At 42.3% G+C, this 23,446-nt stretch overlaps 1 protein-coding gene across 2 annotated transcripts in view; it reads left to right on the top strand.

Moving 5' to 3' along the window:
* RPAP3 (RNA polymerase II associated protein 3) overlaps positions 1-23,446 on the top strand; it is an 89,709-nt gene that overhangs the window by 54,061 nt on the left and 12,202 nt on the right. For both annotated transcript variants that reach the window (XM_089674022.1, XM_089674021.1), the window contains one exon: positions 2,900-3,120. In XM_089674022.1, the coding sequence (XP_089530148.1) occupies positions 2,900-3,120 (221 nt within the window). The remainder of the gene's footprint in view (positions 1-2,899; positions 3,121-23,446) is intronic.

Raw genomic sequence — 23,446 nt, 5'->3', positions numbered from 1 at the left:
TCATATAATCTCAGACAAACTCGATGATGTTAAAATCGGGGCTCTGTGGGGGCCAAACCACCACTTCCAGGACTCCTCGTTCTTCTTTGCACTGAAGATAGTTCCTAATGACTTTGACTGTATGTTTGGGGTCATTGTCCTACTGCAGAATAAATCTGGGCCCAATAACACACTTTCCTGATGGTATAACATCTCCTGTATTTCTGAGCATTGAGGACACCATTCATCCTGGCCAAATCTTGCAGAAATGCAGTCCAAGACTTGCAGGGAACCTCCACCATCCTTCACTCTTGCCTGTAGACACTCATTATTGTACTGCTCTCTAGCCCTTTCAAACTGCCTCTTGCTACATCCGGATATTTCAAATTATGACTGATCAGTCCAGATCACCTTCTGCAATTTCTCTGCACCCCAGTTCCTATGTTTTAATGCATAATTGAGTGGCTTAGCCTTGTTTCCACGTCAGAGATATGGTCTCTTGGTCGCAAGTCTTCCATGAAGACCACTGCTGTCCAAATTAGATGGGTGTACCTGGTTCCCACTGGTTTCTGCTGATTGTGTACTAATTGCACCTCTGGATATGTTTTTCAAAATTGATGGGAAGTAAGCATGATGGGTTTTCATTTGCTGCATTAGGTTTCCTTGGCCTCTTTGTGCTTATTCAAAAGAGCTTGAACAGCACATCTTGAAACCGCAGTTGAAATGTTTGCCTGGGAGAGTCCTTGGTGATGCAATATAACTACCTTGTGTCTTGTTGCTGTGCTCAGTCTTGCCATGATGTATGACCTGTGACATGAAACTGTCTTCCACAGCCTCACCTTAGTAGCAGAGTTTTGCTAACCATATATTAGCTGGGAAATCGTTAGAACTCGTTTTCGAATAACAAACCTTTGGTCGTGAGAGCAAACGATATTGCTATCTTGTAATAACTGTCTTTTGAACAATAAATTGTTCAAAGAACATAAATGAATAATTTTTTTGTTCTTTTTGTCACATATGCACAGTATGAACAGTTTGATTTTTAACAGGCGAGAAACAAAAGAACCTTTCAATTTCTCTTTTGCTTGCAGCTTTCCAACCTGTTCCTTCTATTTTTTTGTAAAAATGTTTTTTATTTTCTATTTCCGCTCAATAACTGGAAAAGAAAACAAAAAAAAACCGAACGGTCCAAATGACAGGTTTTCAAACTATTTTTCGTCTATGCATGGAAACCATGTGGCTGTTCCTCACTTAGTTTTAAGCCTCCTACACAGCTGTTTCTGTTTCAGTTTTGACTGTTTCAACCTACATATGAAATTGATGATCATTAGCACCTTCTTGGTAGAATTGATTAATTATACAACTCGCTGTAACCCTACAAAAAACCCTGAATGTGCAAGTGTAAGAATTGTTGCTGGTTTGAAGCCAAAGGGTAATCACACCAAATATTGATTCAATTTGAATTTTTCTTCTATCCACTCACTTTGCATTTTGTAAATTGATAAAAATAAATAATTTAAATATATATTTTTGAAAGCATTCTTACTTTACAGCATTTCTTCACACTTGGCTAAAACTTTCTCACAGTAATGTATGTATGTATATGTGTATGGCTCCCGCTGCCGTCAATTACAGCCAATGAACCAATGCGGAGAGAGAGGGGGCCGAACCGCAGCTTTTTGTGTAAATGGACACGCAGATAAGTGGCTCGGGAGTGAGCCTGCACGGGTGACCCCAAAGCAAGCTGCAAGCTCTGGGAGCACTTGGCAGGAGACGGGCCAGGAGTGCTGGTGGGGGACAAGAGAAGAGGAGGATCGGGGCTGCTGTCTGCAAAAACACTGTACAGAGTAGTAAGTATAACATGTTTGTTATTTTGTTGTAATTGCCTTTATTATCACTTTAAGAGGGCCAAACTACCTGTTGGCAGGTGCAGAAGTCTCATTTTGAGCTACATAAATTGTTTGTTTGCAATATTTGCCTCTATAGTTGTGCCACAAGGTATTAGGTAAAGGTTCCCATCATTTAGTTAATCCCATTTTCATTTGTTTTACGATCTAAATTATTTTAGTGAATCAAAAATCAAAAGAAAAGTCTGATTTTATTACATTTGGAATAAACAATGATGGGTGGCACTTACTTTGGTGAGTGGTGTGCCACCATCTTGGATTTGATGTCTCACTCAGAACTGTCACTCAAGTGATTGTCTATAGCAAAGCTGTACAATTCCCAGTTAACAGGTCACAATTTCAACTGAAAAATCTCTTTTGTGTTTGGGTCATTGACAGCTATTGCTAGAGGGGAGGTGTTGGACTAAAAACACACATTGAGCAGGTAGACAAAACATTACTTTTTGATTGCTAGCCCCAAGCCAATCAACAGCTCAGCTTTGAAATCAAGTCAGCGGTCTCCAATTCCCAACGTGACTATTTAGCCAATACATTTGGATAGATTTACTAAAACTGGAGCGTGCAAAATCCGGTGCAGTGCATAGAAACCAATCGCCTTCCAGGTTTTATTGTCAATGCTTAATTGAACAAGCTGAAGTTAGATTGGCTACCATGGACAGCTGCACCAGATTCCGAGTGCACCAGTTTTAGTGAATCTCCCCCACAGTGCTCTTAACTGAGACAATTACACACTATAGAGGGATATGCTTTGTTCATATATCATGTCCAAGGTTTACATCTACTGTAAGTATGGAGTAATAAGGTTTTTTGTCAAAGCCTAATTAAACAAGCTGAGGTTAGAAGCTGATTGATTGCCATGCACAGTTGCACCAGTTTTAGTAAATCCCCACCAATGTCTGTTTTGTTACCATGTCTTCTTTCTGCAGGCTACAGATATGATTCTGTGATTGTGATTACTTTCTCATATAATAAAAAACTGCACTATAATAATTTTCTTATCTGTTTCCTTTTAGAAACCTTTAAGGAGGATGGAGATTGAAGAAGTTGGAGGCATAGCCATAAATCGAGTAAATATTTTGACAGAAAGTACTCCTTGTAATGTGAATATTGTCAGCCAAGTTGAGGAGCCCAGTAAAGAGGATTTGAAAGTTCAAGAACTAATCTCGACATCTCCTGATATTCCCAGTGCTAAGATAATAAAAATAGAGGAAATAAGTGATGTACCAACCTTGCAGTAAGTTTCCAATGCATGTTCAAACACTTGTTCAGTATTTTTAATGTTTTGCAATAGAGATACGACACCTAGAATGCAATGTAAACCAAGAAGAAAAACTCCGGCTAGCAAGCTGGTCATAGAACAATTGAGTAAGGCATGACAGAGTAGGGAAGTATACTTAAATAGTAAATGAAGAAACTCTGATTAACATCAGCAAGCATATTGACAGTATCAAAATGTGTCCTACCAAGGTGGGTAGCAACATAACAGAGAGAAATATGGTGTAGGGTTATCAACATCCAAATATAAGAGAACACATGAGCGGCTTACTGAAGAACCCAGGCTGCCTAGGCTTAGGCAAAAAGGGGGGGGGGTGAGGGAAAGGAAAGGGTAGAAGGGGGTCCCATGGATGTGGTGGGTGGTGTGGTTATGAGAGCGTCATGGTTTCAAAGATGTCATTGGCTAGGAAGCAGCAGTGATGTGTCAATGTGTATGGGGGAGGTAGTGATCCACCCATGTCTTCCAGAGTTTGGTACATTTAGTAGCACTTGTCCACTGATGAGCTTGAATAGGAGCCAATGACTGATAATTGTGTTTTATATTGTATTTTAAACCAGAAATTGTGTTTTTATTGTAATTAGAATTTAGCTTTCTAGCTTCTGTTCTACATCGAATCTGGCTTGGGAGATAGGGGACACAGATCAGTTTCTGTGTTTGGTTTGTAAAATAAAGGGAACCTACTGTGAGTGTTAGATAGATAGATAGATAGATAGATAGATAGATAGATAGATATCAGTGTGGTAAATGATATGCAGTACATGTATGTGTACCTAAACCCAAAAAAGTGTAATCTATTGCAGTTTATCATCCTGAAAAGTAGCGGCTGAATATGTTTTCACCTGGTGATTGTGTCAGTAACACACTTTCTATCCATGGGTGACAACATCTTCTCACTATACTATATCTGTGGAGCAGTTGTCACTGTATGGCAGGAAGAGTGTTAGGATTACAGAACACCTCCCCCACTCCTCTTCTATCATTGGGGTCATTGCCTTGTAGTCCTCAGAAGACTGGGAACAATGCTACAGTATGTAATGCTATGTATGTAGCTCACTACATTTCTGGCAAGATCGACAGTTATTTGTGTGCTCTTATCACACAGATATAACAAAATGCTCTCAACGATATTGCAACAGACCAAAAGAAGCAAATAAGAGAAGTTCAGTATTTGTGCTTATATACATTTGAAATCTTTGTAGAATTTTGTTATATACTCAGGTTACTAAAATGTGTAATTGGTGTTCATCCTAAGTGGTATATTCAGTTAAGGTAATTTTTCTAAGAATTTTATAAAAGATAAACTGGTGGTATACACATACTTTAAATGTTACTGTATTTTTAAGCAAAATTAAAATATCTTTTTTAGTAAAAGCCTGTGGAGGGATGAAAGCGCATCCAGAGGCACCTATGCCTAAAAAGGTTCCAAATCCACCTACTGTTTGGTGCAGAAAGGTCATAAAGTAAAAAGCGGTGCCCATAAAATAAAAACTAATGCCAGAAACACAGAAGACCTGTGTTCCAGGCATTTTTCCTTGAATGCATAGGGCTATAAAGGCGAGTACCAGTTGGCACAGCATTCAGCCCCATCAGGCTGCAAGCAGTGGGGTTGGACGCCTCACCTCTCCCTTCCGGAGGAGCTAACCTGCCAGAAGGGACTCTACGAGCTGCGATTTAGGCTTTATTCACACCAATGCGTTTTTTAGTGCTTTTTGCAGAAATGCTCTACAGTCCATTTAACATGGTTTCCTATGGAACATGTTCACGTCTATGCTTTTTTGAGCTGCTTCATTTTTGGAAAGGGTGGGACTTTTTTAAAAGCAAAAAGCAGCGTTTTTGCTACAATAGAGTTCAATGGCGAAGCTGCTGAAATGCATGGTAGTGCGTTTTTGCCACGTTTTGCATTTTTTTTCTGCCCAGCAACAAACAAAATTACAAAAAAAAAAAAAAATTAACAACGTGCAAAACGCATCAAAAACACATGTAGAAAAACACAAAATGAACTACAAAAAGCACTGCAAAATGGACAAAAAGCAAACTGCATAGGTGTGAACGGAGCCTTACACAGGCACAGCAGCCTATTCAGGAAGGGACTCTGCGAGCTGCGATTTGCGCTGGCACGGCAGCTTATTCATTTGAATGGGCTGTCATGCCTTCTGAAACCCAGGGAAAAGGTCCCTGCAGTATTTTAGAAATCGCAGCCCACACAGGAACTGTAAGTGTGGTGTGGTTCCCTTTACAGGAGTGATTTCCAATGCATGCAGATAAATGGCACCCGCACACATATCCTGCGTTTTTCTCTGCGGCTGCGGGAACAGGTGCGACAGTCACTTGTACAGATGTGAACCTAGCCTAACAAAAATGTGTGTTTTATTTCAGTTCCATTTTGCATTTGTAAATATTTGTAATTGTGGACATGAAGTTTCATTATTTTCATGCTTCTGGATGATAGGTATTATTAAGCTGTTACATGCTATTATACATCATTGGAATATTACTATCACTTATGCAATATTTGGTGTTAAATATAAATATTTTTAGAAAGCTATTCCTGGAATGGAGGATGTGTAGTGCATTGTGTGATTGCCACAGTAACAGAACTTGAAAGTCATTCACATGGATCATCCAGTTAATTAAATCCATTTCTGCTGCTCTGCAGTCTGTGATTTTCCTTTGAAGTTCAGGAATGCCCCCTTTCTAATGAAAATGAGTGTGCTTTTATTAGATACAATAGCTAAAGCAATCACAAGACAGAGTGCCGTGTTTAGATCCAAGATGTGTATTGTTTTACATAGACAACATCACAAATATATATCTTATCAATACTTGATATGAATTGTATGAAAGACATTGGTGCATTACAGGTTGTTTACTGCTCATTCTGTTTCATAGAAGGATGAGCTAGTCATTGAATTTTCATTCTCATATATAATTCAAAATTCATACAATCTATAGATGTTGCTTTTGACAGAGCATTATAAGGCTTCAGCTGTCATTATTGTTTATACATGTGATGTCCAATGGTTCTATATAATTTACATTAACAATGCCAGCTGAAGATTTAAAAGAATTTTACAGTCCTCCATGGCAGCATTGTTATTTTCATACACTTGTTTTGTTATGTTGTGCTTTTTATAGGCTGAATCATTTACCACAGGTGACGCGTACACTCCGGGCACTTTTACCCCTTCCTGCCCAGGCCAATTTTCACCTTTCAGAGCTGTTTCACTTTAAATGACAATTGCGCGGTCATGCAACACACATATGACATTTTTATCATTTTTTTCATACAAATAGAGATTTCTTTTGGTGGTATTTAGTCACCACTGAGTTTTTCATTTTTTTGCGCTATAAACAGAAAAAGACTGAACATTTTGAAAAGCGTTTTTCTTTTTGTTATAACATTTTGCAAATAAATAATCTTTCTTCACAAATTTAGTTCAAAATGTATTCTGCTACATGTCTGGTGAAAATAACCCAAATCAGTGTTTATTAATTAGTTTGTAGGAAAGTTATAGAGTCAACAAACTATGGTATACATCTAAAAATTGATAAATCCTGATGTACTGAAGGCTGATCTCATTTCTTGAGGCTCGAAAAATGCCAGGACGGTACAAATACCCCCAAAATGATTGCTTTTCGCAAAGTAGTCTGAGGTATTTAGTAAGAGGGTTGGTGAGTTTTTTGAGGTTGTAATTTTTTTGTCATAATTTTGTCAATAATGAAGAAATGAAAAAAAAATTTACAATTTTTTTTTAAATGCTGTCACCAATGCAGTACAGCATCATCATATCACTGTCTTGGTGGTGAACTGGGACACTGACTGGTGACTGTATGTAAAAAAAATAAAATAAATTATTATTTTAAAAAATGTGTTGCTCTTTTTTTTCTAGTCCTGTGATCAGAGCAATACAGTGTTACCATAGTAACATTGTACTATAGGCAGGTGATCAGGATTTTTTTTTTTTACATATTATAATTGCTTATACCAATAAATTGCATTGGTATAAGCAAGCATTTTTACTGAATGCAACTGATTAATTCAGTAGTTTTTGTTGTGATCAGCTGTGATTGGCCATAGCTGATCACATGCTACAGATGGGCTGTGATTGGCCCAGTCTGTACATGTGACCAATCACAGCTAGCAGCACAGTTGTAAGCAGTGAATGGCATGTAAGGAAGCCATTCATTATTTACAACTGTCATGTGATCTAATGTGATTGGTCACAGTGATCACATGACACTGGCAGCATGTAGTAACCTGTCAGCAGCCTTGTCCTGCAGGCACAGCTGGTGACAGATCACGTCAGAGCGCGATCCTGGGAGGATGTCATATGATGTCCTCCCAGGATAATAGGGTTCCCACTCGGCCATCATCGTACGATAGGCTGGGTGGGAAGGAGTTAAATATCTCCAACCAAGCATATTATTGTATTATTGTGTGTAGATTCTTTCCTGAGATCTTAAAGTAGTTCTAAAATAATAAGGGTTTTTTTTCCCTTAATGCATTCTGTGCATTAAGGTAAAAAAACCTTTCTGTCCCTGCTTCTTCCCCAAATACTTACCTGAGTTGTGTATCAATCCAGTACTGTGCTCTGACAGTTTTCTCCCCTCTCTCACTTGTCTTGGTTGAGAGCAGCGGAAGCCATTGGCTCCTGCCGCTGTCAGTCAAATCCAGCGAGGAGGGGATGGGGCCGAGCCGCACTGTCTGTGTGTCAGCGAATGCACACAGACCAGCTCAGGAGCAAGGCCGCTTGTGTGCCACCATAGGAAGCAGCTTCCTTAAGTGGCCCGTGCAAAAGAGGAGGGGCCTGAGGCACCATCAGGTGACCCCAGAAGAGGCGGTTCAAAGCTGCTCTGTGCAATACAATTACGCAAAGTATAATTTGTTTTTTATTTTAGGAAAAGGAAATTTAACTTCACAATCACCTTAAGGTGGACCTGAACACCAAATGTTATGAATACCTTCCACACTCCTCTTCTTTGCTTACTGCCCGTTGTCATGCCATCCAAACTGTTCACACTGGCACCTTTTCCCTGCATACCCGCCAAACTTCTCTCCTGCACAGGCTGCCTGCCATCATACCTTTTGGAACTTTTCTATGGCACATAATTCCCACTGTCATACTTTTCACTCTCCGTTCCTGCACATTGTGCCCACCACCGTTTTCTTCATGCTTGTGTTCTGCACATACTGCCCACCTTAACACTTTCCACACTGCTCTCCTGCACATATCTGTCATCATAACCTCAGAACTCTTCTACTGCACATACTTCCTGCCATCCTAGTCTTCGAAGTTTACATATTGGCCCCTGTTATACCGTCAACACTCCTCTGCACATAGTGCTTGCTGCATTACCCTGCGGACTTTTCTTGTGTATATACTGCCTGCCATCATACCTTCAGCACTCCTCTACTGCATATAATCCCCTTCGTCATATCCTTTACTCTCCTTTCCTGCACATTATGCTTGTTGCCGTTTTCTTCACACTAATTTACTGCACATACTACCCACCATCACACATTCTGCACTCCTCTCCTGCACATACTATCCATCATCGTGCTCTCAGAACTCTTCCAATGCACATCCTATTCTCTGTATTTCTCTTCTGAAAATACTGCCTGCCCTCATGCCCCCTGAACTCCTCTCTTATACATAGTGCCCACATCTTATCCACTGATTTTTTTCTCCTGCACATACTGCCTGTCATCATACCCTTCACAGTCCTCTACTGCACACACTTCCCACTGTCATACCCTCAGCTCTCCTCTTCTGCACATAATTGCTGCCACCATACCCTCTGCACTTTCACAACTATATATATGATGGCTTCATAAAATGACACATCAAACACGTATGTGTATATATATATATATATATATATATATATATATACAGTGGGGATCGAAAGTTTGGGCACCCCAGCTAAAAATTTGTATTAATGTGCATAAAGAAGCCAAGGAAAGATGGAAAAATCTCCAAAAGGCATCAAATTACAGATTAGACATCATTTACACTTTCAAAATAACAGAAAACAAAAAAATGGCGTCTGCAAAAGTTTGGGCACCCTGCAGAATTTATAGCATGCACTGCCCCCTTTGCCAAGCTGAGACCTTCCAGTGTCATGGATTGTTCTCAATCATCGTCTGGGAAGACCAGGTGATGTCAATCTCAAAGGTTTTAAATGCCCAGTTGTCTAGAAAACTGAAACTGAAAATAGTTGACGCTCACAAAGCTGGAGAAGGCTATAAGAAGATAGCAAAGCGTTTTCAGATGTCAATATCCTCTGTTCAGAATGTAATTAAGAAATGGCAGTCATCAGGAACAGTGGAAGTTAAAGCAAGATCTGGAAGACCAAGAAAAATATCAGACAGAACAGCTCGCAGGATTGTGAGAAAAAAAAATTCAAAACCCACGTATGACTGCACGATCCCTCCAGAAAGATCTGGCAGACACTGGAGTTGTGGTACACTATTCCACTATAAAGAGATACTTGTACAAATATGGTCTTCATGGAAGAGTCATCAGAAGAAAACCTCTTCTCACCACAAAAATCATCGTTTGAACTTTGCAAATGAACATATAGACAAGCCTGATGCATTTTGGAAACAAGTTCTGTGGACCGATGAGGTTAAAATTGAACTTTTTGGCCGGAATGAGCAAAGGTACGTTTGGAGAAGAAGGGGCACAGAAATTAATGAAAAGAACCTCTGTCCAACTGTTAAGCATGGGGTTGGATCAATCATGCTTTGGGGTTGTGTTGCAGCCAGTGGCACAGGGAACATCTCATGAGTAGAAGGAAAAATGGATTCAATAAAATTTCAGCAAATTTTGGATGGTAACTTGATGCCATCTGTGAAAAAGCTGAAGATAAAGAGAGGATGGCTTCTACAAATGGATAATGATCCTAAACACACCTCAAAATCCACGGGGGATTACATCAAGAGGCATAAACTGAAGGTTTTGCCATGGCCTTCACAATCTCCTGACCTCAACATAATTGAAAATCTATGGATAGACCTTAAAAGAGCAGTGCGTGACAGACAGCCCAGAAATCTCAAAGAACTGGAAGACTTTTGTAAGGAAGAATGGGCAAAGATACCTCAAACAAGAATTGAAAGACTCTTGGCTGGCTACAAAAAGCGTTTACAAGCTGTGATACTTGCCAAAGGGGGCAGTACAAGATATTAACTCTGCAGGGTGCCCAAACTTTTGCAGACGCCATTTTTTTGTTTTCTGTTATTTTGAAAGTGTAAATGATGGAAATAAAATCTAACTTTTGTTGACATATTATAAGAATGTCTAATCTGTAATTTGATGCCTTTTGGAGATTTTTCCATCTTTCCTTGGCTTCTTTATGCACATTAATACAAATTTTTAGCTGGGGTGCCCAAACTTTCGATCCCCACTGTATATACACAGGTCTTTATATATATATTTGGCCATGACCTGTCCATGAAACCGCTTTTGATTCAATTCTCCTGATTTTCCCCACAGCCTGCGCCCCCCCCCCCCCCTCACCATCATGACCAACAACGCCACCATCAGTCCCACCACGCAAGCCAAAGTCCTAGGTGTCACTCTGGACTCAAACCTGTCCTTCCAACCCCATGTCCAATCGTTGGCAAACTCATACAGGCTCCACCTCCACAGCATCTCCAAAATACGTACGTTCCTAACTCCAGACACTACTAAACAACTCATTCACTCCCTTATTATCTCACGTCTGGACTACTGCAACTCCCTTCTCATCGACCTACCCCAACACAGGCTATCCCCGCTTCAGTCTATCCTGAACTCAGCGGCCAGACTCATCCACCTTACCAACCGCTCCGCTTCTGCCACCCCCCTCTGTCATTCCCTCCACCGGCTCCTGATTGCCCAACGCATTAAATTCAAACTACTAACACAGACATACAAAGCCATCCATAACGCTGCCCCAAACTACCTCACCGACCTGATACCCAAATACCACCCTACCCATAATCTTCGCTCCTCACAAGACCTCCTACTTTCTAGCTCCCTGGTCTCCACGCCCGACTTCTCCAGGACTTCCCCCATCCTCTGGAACTCACTACCCCAATCCATCAGACTGTCACCTACCCTCCTCACCTTTAGGCGCACCCTGAAAACCCATCTCTTCAGGGAAGCCTACCCCGCCCTCACCTAATAGCCGATCTGCTCCTACCACTCCATCCCCCATAGCCACTTCCTCCTGTACCACTATCCCCTCCATCCTAGATTGTAAGCTCGAAAGAGCAGGGCCCTTGACCCCCTCGTGTTTTGTTTTGTTACTGTATTGTCTCATTTTCCGTCCCCCACTATAATGTACAGTGCTGAGCAAACCTTTTAGCGCTATATAAATACTGTATAATAATATAATAATAATAATTTTCCAATTACTTTTGGTCCCTTGAAAAAGGGGGCATGGCTACTCTTAAGAGCTGTAATTCCTAAACCCTTCCTCCAATATGGATGTACATACCTTCAAATTAAACTTGAGAGTGTGCACTTTCAGCCCATATCCATTATATAACTATAGTTTGAATATGTTTTGGTAAATACCTGAAAAAAACTAAAATCCTTCCTGTGTCCAAATAGATATGGACCTAACTGTGTGTATACATATATAGTCCGACAAGGCCCTTTACAACCGCCTAGTCCCATCCAACAATGGAGTACGCAGATTATATATATATATATATATATATATATATATATATATATATATATATATATATATAAATATCTTCCATGTCTTGAATATTCAAAACCACCAAGGGGATTGTGAACACACCAAAATAGTTTCAATGTGAAGAAAGTCCATCCCATCACTCATCACCAAAATAAGTAAAATGCATGCTTAAAAAATACTGCATTGGTATGCACCAATGTATAATCACTATTGTGATTCAAACAGCCAAACACTCCACCCGAACTGTTGCAAGATTGGTTTCCTCTGCCTGAGAATCCACTGAAACCAATTCATTCTATTGAAGTTTTATTTATTGTTGTTTTACGTTGTAACAAAACAGTTTTTATCTTTTGGAAAACCAATGTATCAGCCCCTTTTGAAAGTAGCCTAAAAAGTGCTAAACTAGTACAGACATCATTTTACATGAAGGATATAAAGGATGTTTATATGAAAACAGTATGCCTCCAAATGTACCAATAGCAACTCAGTGGGGTTGATTTACTAAAGGCAAATAGTCTGTGCACTGCAAGTGTAGTCTAGATCTAAGGGGAACATGCAAGGAAAATAAAAAAAACAGCATTTTTGCTTGCACATGATTGAATAATAGAAATCAGCAAAGCTTCCCTTCATTTCAGAGGTTCCTCTAAGTTCTAGAGCAGCTGCACTTGAAGTGCACAGGCTATTTGCCCTTGAGTACATCAACCCCAGTCAGTCTTCTATCAGAGCAGAGAGAGTCCTTGCTGTCATCTGCTGTTCAAGGTTCTCAGCTGAGCAAGTCTTCTACCACTGCCTTTCATTGTGCTGTGTATGAAATCATAACAGAGCCTCTGGTAGATAAAATATTCCCATGCAGTTTGCACAATAAACAAAGCTGCTCACCTGTACAGCTAGTACCTGACTGTCATTTGATATTGCTCCTACATGGCAGACATTCTCTCCTGGCGCAGTGAGAGCAGTTAGCGGCTTCCACCACAACAGCCCCCTACAGACCCCTTTCATAGAGCAGATATAGTGCCCTGCCCACAGGACAGATGCTCATCTGCTCCCTGTCCCATTCTGTTCCTGGCTGTATGAGATCATCTAAGGCATTGTTTCAAGAGATTCAAAGTTACATTTGGTGATGTCATTACTGTACTCCTTGCTGGAGAGGAATCTGCATCGCATGCATCTCCCTTCTTCTGCTTCACTCATTCTGTGAATCTGTGCTTGTGAATCTCTCCTGCTGCTTCTTTAATATTCCCCACACCTGCATTCATAGGAGCAGCTCTGTTCTAACGAAGCAAAGCCCTGTTCCTCTACCTATATGACCACCTCCACACAGTGAGGAATAAGGCATAGTAATGCAGGCCATAGACGGGTCGAAAACCGGACGTTTAAAAAAAAAAAAAAAAAAAAAAATCGGTCGTTCAATGGGCCAACGTTACCACCAACGGTAAAAAAAATCGGCCGATTTTCGTCCTGTCTACGGCCGGCATTTAATTACTTCTGTCCCTTGCAGAGAGCTCCGCTATTATATTTGACATGAAAAAGTATTGCGGTTGCAACAATGTATCCATTTTGGATGTTTTTATTCAGATACAAATAGATACATTATTGGAACTGAAAGACTTTTCATATAAGATATAATAGCGGACTGGAACTCTTCTTTTTCTTCTTTTTTTTCTTCTTCTTGCAGGTCACGGCTCATGCGCAGATTTTTTATTGGTAAAACGATCGCCCGATTTGCCCATCATTGCTGGGAAAATCGTCTGATCGGCAAAATCGGCCGAATTTTTTCCAACTTTACCGATAAAAAAAATGTGCCAAAAACCCCAAAAAACGGCTGACCAATTAACCCACTAACGGTGCGAAAATCGGCCGTTTTTTTTTTCGGTCCGATTTTCGACCCGTCTATGGCCTGCATAAATCAGTAATGGGGAAAATATTAGCAGCAGGAAGTCTGCAGGCAATAATGGTGACTTGTCATTTCGCCTATGCTTGCCTTTTTTGAGAACATCTTCCAGAATTCATGTTCTTCAAGGCCTTCAGGGGGAGATTTTCCCCTCGACTTAAAGTCTAGTTTAAACGTGGGGAGTAAGGGGTAAAAATATGCAGTTGAACCTCGCTTTTACCATCCCCTTAAACTACAAACGCAGCTGAACAGGATTGTATACATGTGCCAGCAAAAGTTATACACTCAGTTGCATTTGAACACAACCCATTCAAGTGAATGGAACCACATTGCAACCATGTGCATTGGAGTGGGCTTTATAGGAATAAAACAGGTGGCCACCCAGCTGCCTGTCAAACACCCTCTTCAAAGGGCAGTGTAGGTGTAAAAAAGCCCTTGGAGTCATGAAACTCTTGCTTGGCTTTGCTTAAAAGAGAAGTCCGTGAATCAAAAAGACAAACATTCATACTCCCCTAGATGGATGCTGCTGCTGTCCCCCTCCAGCTCTACACAGATCTCAGCGATGAAAGACCACTGATCACTCAATTGTTGGGCATGCATATGCTCTGAGCAGAGTGATGTCTGTCAATCAATGATCTGTGCTCTGCCCCTCCAGTGTTCACTGGAGCGCCAGGCAGGGGAGGGGGCGGGAGCGGCTGGCTTAGGCTCTCAGTGGCATCCTGAGAGGCTGAGCCAGCTGCTGGTCAGGCATCTTGGTACATCCCCACATTATTGTCTGGATCTCTGCAGAGCCTGAACCAGCTCTGTGATGCCCACTGTCGGCAATTGCCAAGTATCACTGTCAGGGGAGAAACCTGTGTGTAAACAACACAGGTCTCTCTCCTGCAAGCAGTAACATACTGCTGTGTATTTCTCTGCACAGCAGAGAAATACACAGCAGCATGTTTCTCAAGTAAACCACACAGTAAAACAGCACACAGTTAACTCTTTGATCGCCCCTTCCTGCCCAGTGTCATTAGTACAGTGTCAGTGCTTTTTATTAACACTGATCACTGTATTAGTGTCATTGGGATGTCAGTGGCAGTTAGTCAGTCCCCCCCCGCATGTCAGAATGTCCGCTGCAGTTCTGCTATAAGTCACTGATCGCCACCATTACAAGTATAAAAAAAAATTCCAGTATATATACCAGCATTTGTAGACGCTATAACTTTCACGTAAACCAATTAATTTACATATATTGGGATATATGAATACATTTTGGTCTAAATTTCTGGCGAAATTTGATTTTTTAAATTTTTTTTACTTGACATTTTTTATAGCAAAAAGTAAAAAAAATTTTTTTTTTCTTCAAAAGTGTCGGTCTTTTTTAGTTTATAGCGCAAACAATGAAAACACAGGTGATCAAATACCACCGAAAGAAAACTATTTGTGGGGAATAATTACACAAAGTTCATTTATGTACAGCGCTGCATGACCACGCAATTGTCAGTTAAATAACACAGCATCGTATAACAAAAAATGGCCTGGTCAGGAAGGGGGGTAAATCCTCTGGAGGGCATGTATTAAAAAGGAGAATCTTGTGGTGGAAAATGATAGCAAGATTGGCAAGACCTACATTTCCCAAAGGAATTAGCGATTGTAGCTTGGGCCAAACAGTACTGCTGCTCTTGTGCAGACAAACAAGACATGGTTGGCTTAGATGATTGAACTGACCCATGTCAGAGTTCATAGCAGACTGGGCCGTAGGCTATAGACTTCACCACTTTGATTTGTGTGATTTTATTGTGCATTAGTGGGCCTCCCGTCATCATTGTGACCCAGAAACGATGCCAGTGAACCTGGTTGAAGTGAATATGCAATTTTTCATATTATAAGCTCAGCATTGCAGAGCATTCCGCCATAACGTGTTGTAGACTGGGGAGAAATGGGAGTTAGGAAAGTGACTGCTGTTGCTATGCAGTCCAGCAATCAGTTACAGTGTAGGATAGTGGGAAGGCTGCTGCCGTACTGCTCTCAGTGCTTAGTGTCAGTTCTATTTTTAAAACTGCAGGCAAAAAAAAAAAAAACACATTCAGACTCGCTAATCACCACACTGCCAGTGCGTTATCCAGAAGAGAACGACAAAACTGGGCTGATAGGCTACATTTTTTTAAAACTTGGTATCAAAAACTGACAATTAATTAAAAAAAACTATCTTTACAGTCTAAGAAAAAAAAACTGTGTTGTTCTTTGTTGTGCTAAGGTATGATGCTAGTTGCCTTTGTCACATTGATAACAGAATATTCTGCCGACATTTTACTGATCATTTTGTTTCAGCAGTAGAATTTAGCACCTGCTATGATATATCTGCGTTTGTAGTGGTTGGACCACTTGCACCAGAAACTGTGCATTTACTGTGCGTTTTTGCATGCACAGTGATATGAATCAGCATGCATTTGAAGTTCATTTTTCCTAAGCTTGCATTTCCCATGAGACCACTTCTGTCTTCTTTCTTCATTAGGCTTTTATACGTTTCTATGCATTTACATGAATTTGTGCGCATTGCTGTGCATTTGCAGCTTGCTGTACTTTTTTTTTCCACTGCACTGCAATAGTGTGAACTATACCCATAGGATACCCTGGATTTTAGACTATCTTTGCAGTTGGAGTGCAGTCACAAATGCATAGCACTGCATCTGGTGTGAATGGGCCCTAAGGGTTAAGGGTTAGGTTCAACCCTTTGACTGCCAAAAATGTATATGATACATTCTGACAATAAATGGGTTCAAGTCCAGCCAAAACGGTTTTGTTTTAGTTTTGGAGAGAATGGGGAAAGATTGAAAGACCTTCCAGGTTGTAACTGCTATGTGCGGGGGATTGCTTTTCATAGGCATTTGACAGGCAAAACGGAGGCAATATGTCTCCTACTGTGCACCAGTTTTAAGCTTTGAAGGGCCACAGCACCAGACTATACTCTGCATTACTTTGCGGTTGTGGTGTGGCCCCAGTCACTTGGATAGGTTGCATTTGGCAGCAGTATTACTCAATGAATGTGACCTGCAGTATTTTTTTTTTTGCTGTACTGTAACTGCAGCAGTGTTAACCATGGTAACCTGTGACTTGGCAGTCAGAGGGATAAGACCATGGCCCAACCAGATTTTGTTACCGCCACCTTTGTAAATAAAGCCTTGGAGAGAGTTCCTCCAGTTTAATATAATGTGACAATGCTTTTACCCGACCACACTGAAGGAGCAATCCACAACAGTGACATATACTGAAATGTCAGCTTGATCTTATGAGTTATGTAAACAGAAGGGTGTTTTCAGCATGAGGTATAGAAAAAGTGTTAAATTGTAACTAATCCCACAACAGTAAAATCAGTCTCTATATGTAGTAAAGCAGGGGTCTCCAAACTTTATATACAAAGGGCCAGTTTACTGTCCTTCAGACAGGGGCCAGACTGTGGACCTTGGGAGTAGAAGATGTTCTGGTATCAGTGGGAGCAAACAGTGCCCCATGTTTGGTACTAATGAGAGGAACTGTGCCCCATTGTTGTGTCACTGGGGAATCATGCCCCATCATTGGTGTCATTGGGAGCAATTGTGCCCCATCATTGGTGTATTGCACCCAATTGTTGGTGTCATTGAGCGGAATTGTGCTCCATCATTGGCGTCATTGGGAGGAATTGTGCCCCATCATTGGTGTTATTGGGCTCAATTGCTGGTGTCATTGGGCGGAACTGTGCCCCATAGTTGGTGTCATTTGCAGGAATTGCGCCCCTTCATTGGTCTCAGTTGGGGGGAATTATTCCCCATTGTTGGTGTTAGTAGATGAAATAGTGCTCCAAGGGCCAGATAAAAGCAACCAAAGGGCCACAGTTTGGAGACCACTGTAGTAAAGCATGCTTGATATACTCACTGTGGAATCAAGGGGTTAATCCTCTGCATTGTGTAAAAAGGCAGTATGATCCTGACTTCTCTGATCCTCCCCTTCATCCAATGCCCCTCTCTTATCCCCTGATATGATACACTGCTCAAACAAAATTAAAGGAACACTTTTTAATCATAGTATAGCATCAAGTCAATAAAACTCCTAGGATATTGATCTGGTCAGTTAGGTTGCAGAGGGGGTTGTTTATCAGTTTCAGCTGCTTTGGTGTCAATGAAATAAACAACAGGTGCACTAGATGGTCAACAATGAGACGACCCCCAAAACAGGAATGGTTTTACAGGTGCAGGCCACCGACATTTTTTTCCTTACTCATCTTTTCTGACTGTTTTTCACTAGTTTTGCATTTGGCTGGGGTCAGTGTCACTAGTGGTAGCATGAGGCGATACCAGGACCCTACAGAGGTTGCACAGGCAGTCCAACTCCTCCCTGATGGCACATCAATACGTACCATTGCCAGAAGATTTGCTGTGTCTCCCAGCACAGACTCAAGAGCATGGAGGAGATTCCTTGAGACAGGCAGTTACTCTAGGAGAGCTGCACAGGGCCGAAGAAGGTCCTTAACCCATCAGTAGGACCAGTATCTGCTCCTTTGTGCACGGAGGAACAGGATGAACACTGTCAGAGCCCTACAAAATGACCTCCAGCAGGCCACTGGTGTGAATGTCTCTGACCAAACAATCTGAAACAGACTTCATGAGTGTGGCCTGAGGGCCCGGCATCCTCTTGTGGGCACTGTGCTCACTGCCCAGCACCATAGAGCTCGATTGACATTTGCCATTGAACATCAAAATTGGCAGATCCGCCACTGGTGCACTGTGCTTTTCAGATGAGAGCAGGTTCACCCTGAGCACATGTGACAGACGCGAAAGGGTCTGGAGAAGCCGTGGAGAATGTTATGCTGCCTGTAACATCATTCAGCATGACTGTTTTGGTGGTGGGTCAGTGATGGTCTGGGGAGGCATATCGATGGAGGGACACACAGACCTCTACAGGCTAGACAATGGCACCCTGACTGCCATTAGGTATCGGGTTGAAGTCCTTGGACCCATTGTCAGACCCTATGCTAGTGCAGTGAGTCCTGGGTTCCTCCTGGTGCATGACAATGCTTGGCCTCATGTGGCGAGAGTATGCAGGCTGTTCCTGGAGGATGAAGGCATAGATACCATTGAATGGCACCCCACGCTCGCCTGACCTAAATCCATTAGAACACCTCTGGGATATCATGTTTCGGTCCATCCGACACCACCAAGTTTCACCTCAGACTGTCCAGGAGCTCAGTGATGCCCTGGTCCAGATCTGGAAGGAAATACCCCAGGACACCATCTGTCGTCTCATTAGGAGCATCCCCCGACATTATCAGGCATGCATACAAGCACGTGGGGGTCATATATTTTGAATTGCTGCAATGAAATTTCAGCAAAATGGACTAGCCTGCTGCATCATTTTTTCACTTTGATTTTTGGGTGTCTTTGAATTCAGTCCTCTGTAGGTTGCTAATTTTCATTTCCATCAAATGATGGGGAATCCTTACATTCATAATACATTACCCAGTCCATATCAGTATAGATATCCAGCATGATATTTTTCCCCATTGAGAGCTGATGTGTTTTCAAAGTGTTCCTTGAATTCTTTTTGAGCAGTGTATATCGTGTGGTGATACTCTGCACATGCTCAGTTTGGTGTGTATTGCCAGAGAAGTTTTTTTGGGGTTTTTTTCTCTGAGAGTATGCATGTGATCAGCACAGGGCCAATCAGCACTCTCCAGAGAGAGGTCAGGGATTATGCAGCCTCCTAGAGCAGAAAGAAAACTACTCCTTCAAGCTTTAACCAGTGCTCAGCTGGATACTGATAGAAGTCACAAGACTGCTCTAACTGCTGATGAGAAAAGGTATTTAGCAGTTTATATTTATTAAAATAATTTCATTTCCATGTTCTGTGTACTGTGGGATACCAGATATAGTGAATGCAGGGTCCTGGGTTTAGTAACACTTTAAGTCTATGAAAGTCAGCTGTGCTAGCAGCAAAGGAGAGTGCATAATATTACTACAACTGCAGGCATATAATAGCCATGTTTCTTTAGGCCAGCATAACACACCTTTTTTTCAAAAGGAGAGTTAAAATGAATATCTGCACAGGCATAATGAATGAAAAAAGTAGCTTGTAGTACATGCGCGAAGCCGTCCGAGCAGGACATGCCTGCCTAGAGCTCCGCTCCTCCCGTACTCCCACGGCCGCTCCCAGCCCTGGCCTTACAATCCCACTACAAGCCCCCTGCTTCTCCTAACCCCCTGCACATTCGACTGCCACAGGCATGGTGTATGGTGGCAAGAAACAAAAGCCCAAAACAAAATCTATTAAGGAGGTCCTGGCGCGGGCCTCCTCCAAGATGGCGACCGCTCCTTCCCTCCAGCAGACTGAGTCCCACTCCCGAGCACAGACCCAGCTGGAACCTGCAGCGGATGGTGAGTCTGACACAGATTCTGGGGTCACCCCCCTGGCACCTCACTCTGACATCCCTCACTCAGACCTACTGCAGAAATTTGAAAGGATGCTTAGCAAAGCCCTAAAGCAAACATTCGATCACATCACTAACAGGCTTTCCCAGGAAATTAGGGATCTGGGGAACCGTACTGCAACCCTTGAACAATGAATGGATGATCTTGATACCATCGCAGCTAAACATTCTGATATGTTAGAAGCCCTAAATTAAGAAAACCTCACATTACAATCTAGGTTGGAAGATTTCGAAAACAGAGCCCGTCGCTCAAACCTCTGTATTCGGAGTCTCTCGGAATCTGTAATAGACCTCCAGTCGACAATTACAGCACTCTTCCAAGAACTGGCCCCATCCATTCCAATAGAGTGGCTGGAAATTGATAGAACTCCACGTAGACCTGAAGACCCTCCCCTCGATATAATAATGAAACTGCACTTCTTCCGCACTAAAGAGCAGTTTATGGCGGCAGCACCTACCAAAAGGCCATACCTTCCAAATCTTCCAAGACTTGGCTCCCTACACCATCGCCAAATGACGAGCCTTGAAACCCCACCTGCTGTTCCTACAACAGCACCATATAACGTACCGCTGGGGTTTCCCTTTCTCTGTCAGCTTTTGTTATCAGAGCGCCCACTACACTTCCAGTCCACCCTACATTATCTTCGCCTTCTCCCCTCAGCTCCTACACTTGAAAGCTCCAGATGCCACGCCGCAACCAGCTTTCCTCAGAAGCTCCACACCTCACTGGGTTCCAAGAAACCAGCTAATACCCAAAAAAGGGATCGCTATATCTCTCCTGCCCCAGCCCACGAAGACTCTATGGACTGAACTCTCTTGCTCTGACTAGTGAGCATATCACTCTTTTCTAAGTCCTCAGACTGCCACAGCGAGCTGGGAAGGAATCCCCCAGTTTCTCTGCATTTGGGTTTCCACTCCCACCAGATCCTGAGTGCACCCTGATTCATGGGACCTTATTGCTCACCTACCTTAAAGTCTCCCTGATCAATCAAACCTTTAATAACCCCCCCTCCCCCATCCGTCCCTAACTACCCTCCACCCCCCCTCGTACCCATGAATATTCTTCCCTCCTAGTCCGGAGTTCTTTATGAAACCCAGAAGTATCACTTCTCTTTTTCTCCCTAGCACATAGCCCTATTTTCCTACTTCAGTTTCCCCTGGAGAGCTGTTGAGCTCTCCTCTCTTTCACAATCCATATGGAGGCTTCTGGTACCCTGTGTTACCTAATTGTTTAGGTTTTTGTTGTCTGGCCGCATGTTATCTAAAGGATATGTGTCTTGTTCTAGTTTACGATTGAAGTACATGCTCGTCTTCTGCCGGGCTTGGTATGTTTACTTGCGCCCAATCAACCAAGCTGCCTTAAATTCTATAACTACATAATTCCCCACCAAACTGGCCAGAAATTCTCCTTAACCTAACAGCCAGACTTGTGTTTCCCCTTTACCAATCACCTCTCCCCCCAGGCTCTGTCACCCCACATACCCTATCCCTGCTCATCCTCCTCTCAGATCTTCGCCAATTACGCCTTACACTATGCTGGGTTACCTGACATCACCATCCTAATGGATGAACTTATTTGTTGGCCGTGGCGTCCCTTGTCCATTGCTGCCCCCACTATGTCCCAGATTGTTCCTCTGTGGATACTCTACAGACTACTTACAGCCCTTTGGATAGGAAATAAACTTTCCATCTGAATGGTGCCCTACATACTCCCCCCCCACCTCACCCAATTCCCTTCTTCACCACTCCCTCTACTCCACTCTCCTTTTCTTCTCTGTTTTTTGTTTCCCTCTCCTCTTGTCCCCGGGGTACTTTGCTTATCATCAGTCAGAAAGAATGCATTTTAATTATCATCCCTATGCCCCATCACCATGGCTCCCCTAAACATTCTCACACTAAATGCTCAAGGGCTTAATTCCCCAAACAAGCACACCAAAGCCTTCCGCAGGGTGTCTTCCGTTAAAGCCCACATTATATGTTTACAAGAAGCCCATTTCTCCACCCACTCTACCCCTAAATTCTTTAGCTCCTCCTTTCCTCAAGTCTACATGGCCTCTGCATCCTCAAAATGTAGAAGGGTACTTATAGGTTTTCACCGATCTACACCATTTACTCTCCTTTCGGAGATCAAGGACCCAGAAGGCCGCTACTTAATTCGGACAGGCAACCTTCTCGATAGTGAGATTACCATAGTATCCTTCTATGCCCCTAACAAGAATTCTACTCCCTTCCTCTCTCACTTACTCAGTACAATAGATGCCCATAAGAAAGGAACTTTTTTAATCTGTGGGGACTCTAACCAAGTCCTCTACCCATATTTAGATAAATCCCCACCTCCAGTTTCAATTTCCCCTAACAAACTACATTTTCAACAACTTCTGAATCAACATTCTATAATTGATTCCTGGCATGAATGCAACCCAGCATGACGCCAATACACTCACTACTCATACCCACACAAACTATTCTCCCAGATTGACCACATTTTCCTCACAGTTGGCTCTTCCCCAACCCTCCTCTCAGCAACTATACTTCCTATCTCCTGGTGCGACCACAATGCAGTACTCACCACTCTCTCCTCCCTGATCCTCTCATCTAACCACACCTCCTGGTACATTAATGATACTATCTTAGCACACCTAGAACATCGCCTAGTCATACAACAGGCCCTCAAGGACTACATCACTCTCAACACCACGAATGATATATCCCCTCTAACACTTTGGGAGGCCCATAAGCCTGTCATAAGGGGGGTCTGCATTAGCCAATCCTGTCACGATCGCGGCGTCAGACCCCAGACCTTCTCACCAAACACGTGACCGAAGGGCTAGCCGATCTACAACCGCGATGTGACGTGCGTAACAATGCCACACCCAGCTGCACCCTGCACAACGATTTTCCAGCTAATGGATACCGATCAATGTGCCAGCAGCCTGAATCGATTGTTACTGGGTCAGGTTAATTACCCAATTAACCCCTTCACACTGCCACCACCTCCTTTTTAATCAGAGAAAGAGGAAACTCGGCGTCTCGCTATAACACTATAATGGTTGCTATAATCGACTGCTTAACCCGTTCATAATACAGGCCTGCTATACAGAGGGTTAACACAAACAGCGTCTCTTTAAAGGCAGGGATTCTTAAATTGCAATTAAAAGCTATAGAAACAGTTCAACACTTCCAGAAAGAAAGATTTATTACTAAAAGGGTCAAACAGGTGCAATAAAAATATTTACAGAGAAGATATAACCTAT

Source organism: Staurois parvus, unplaced genomic scaffold (assembly GCF_062004578.1).
Source record: "Staurois parvus isolate SC_StPar_1 unplaced genomic scaffold, SC_StPar_1.0 ptg000147l, whole genome shotgun sequence".
Classification (NCBI taxonomy): domain Eukaryota; kingdom Metazoa; phylum Chordata; class Amphibia; order Anura; family Ranidae; genus Staurois; species Staurois parvus.
Note: the sequence above shows the minus strand (reverse complement) of the source record. Positions and strands in the feature narration are given on the sequence as shown.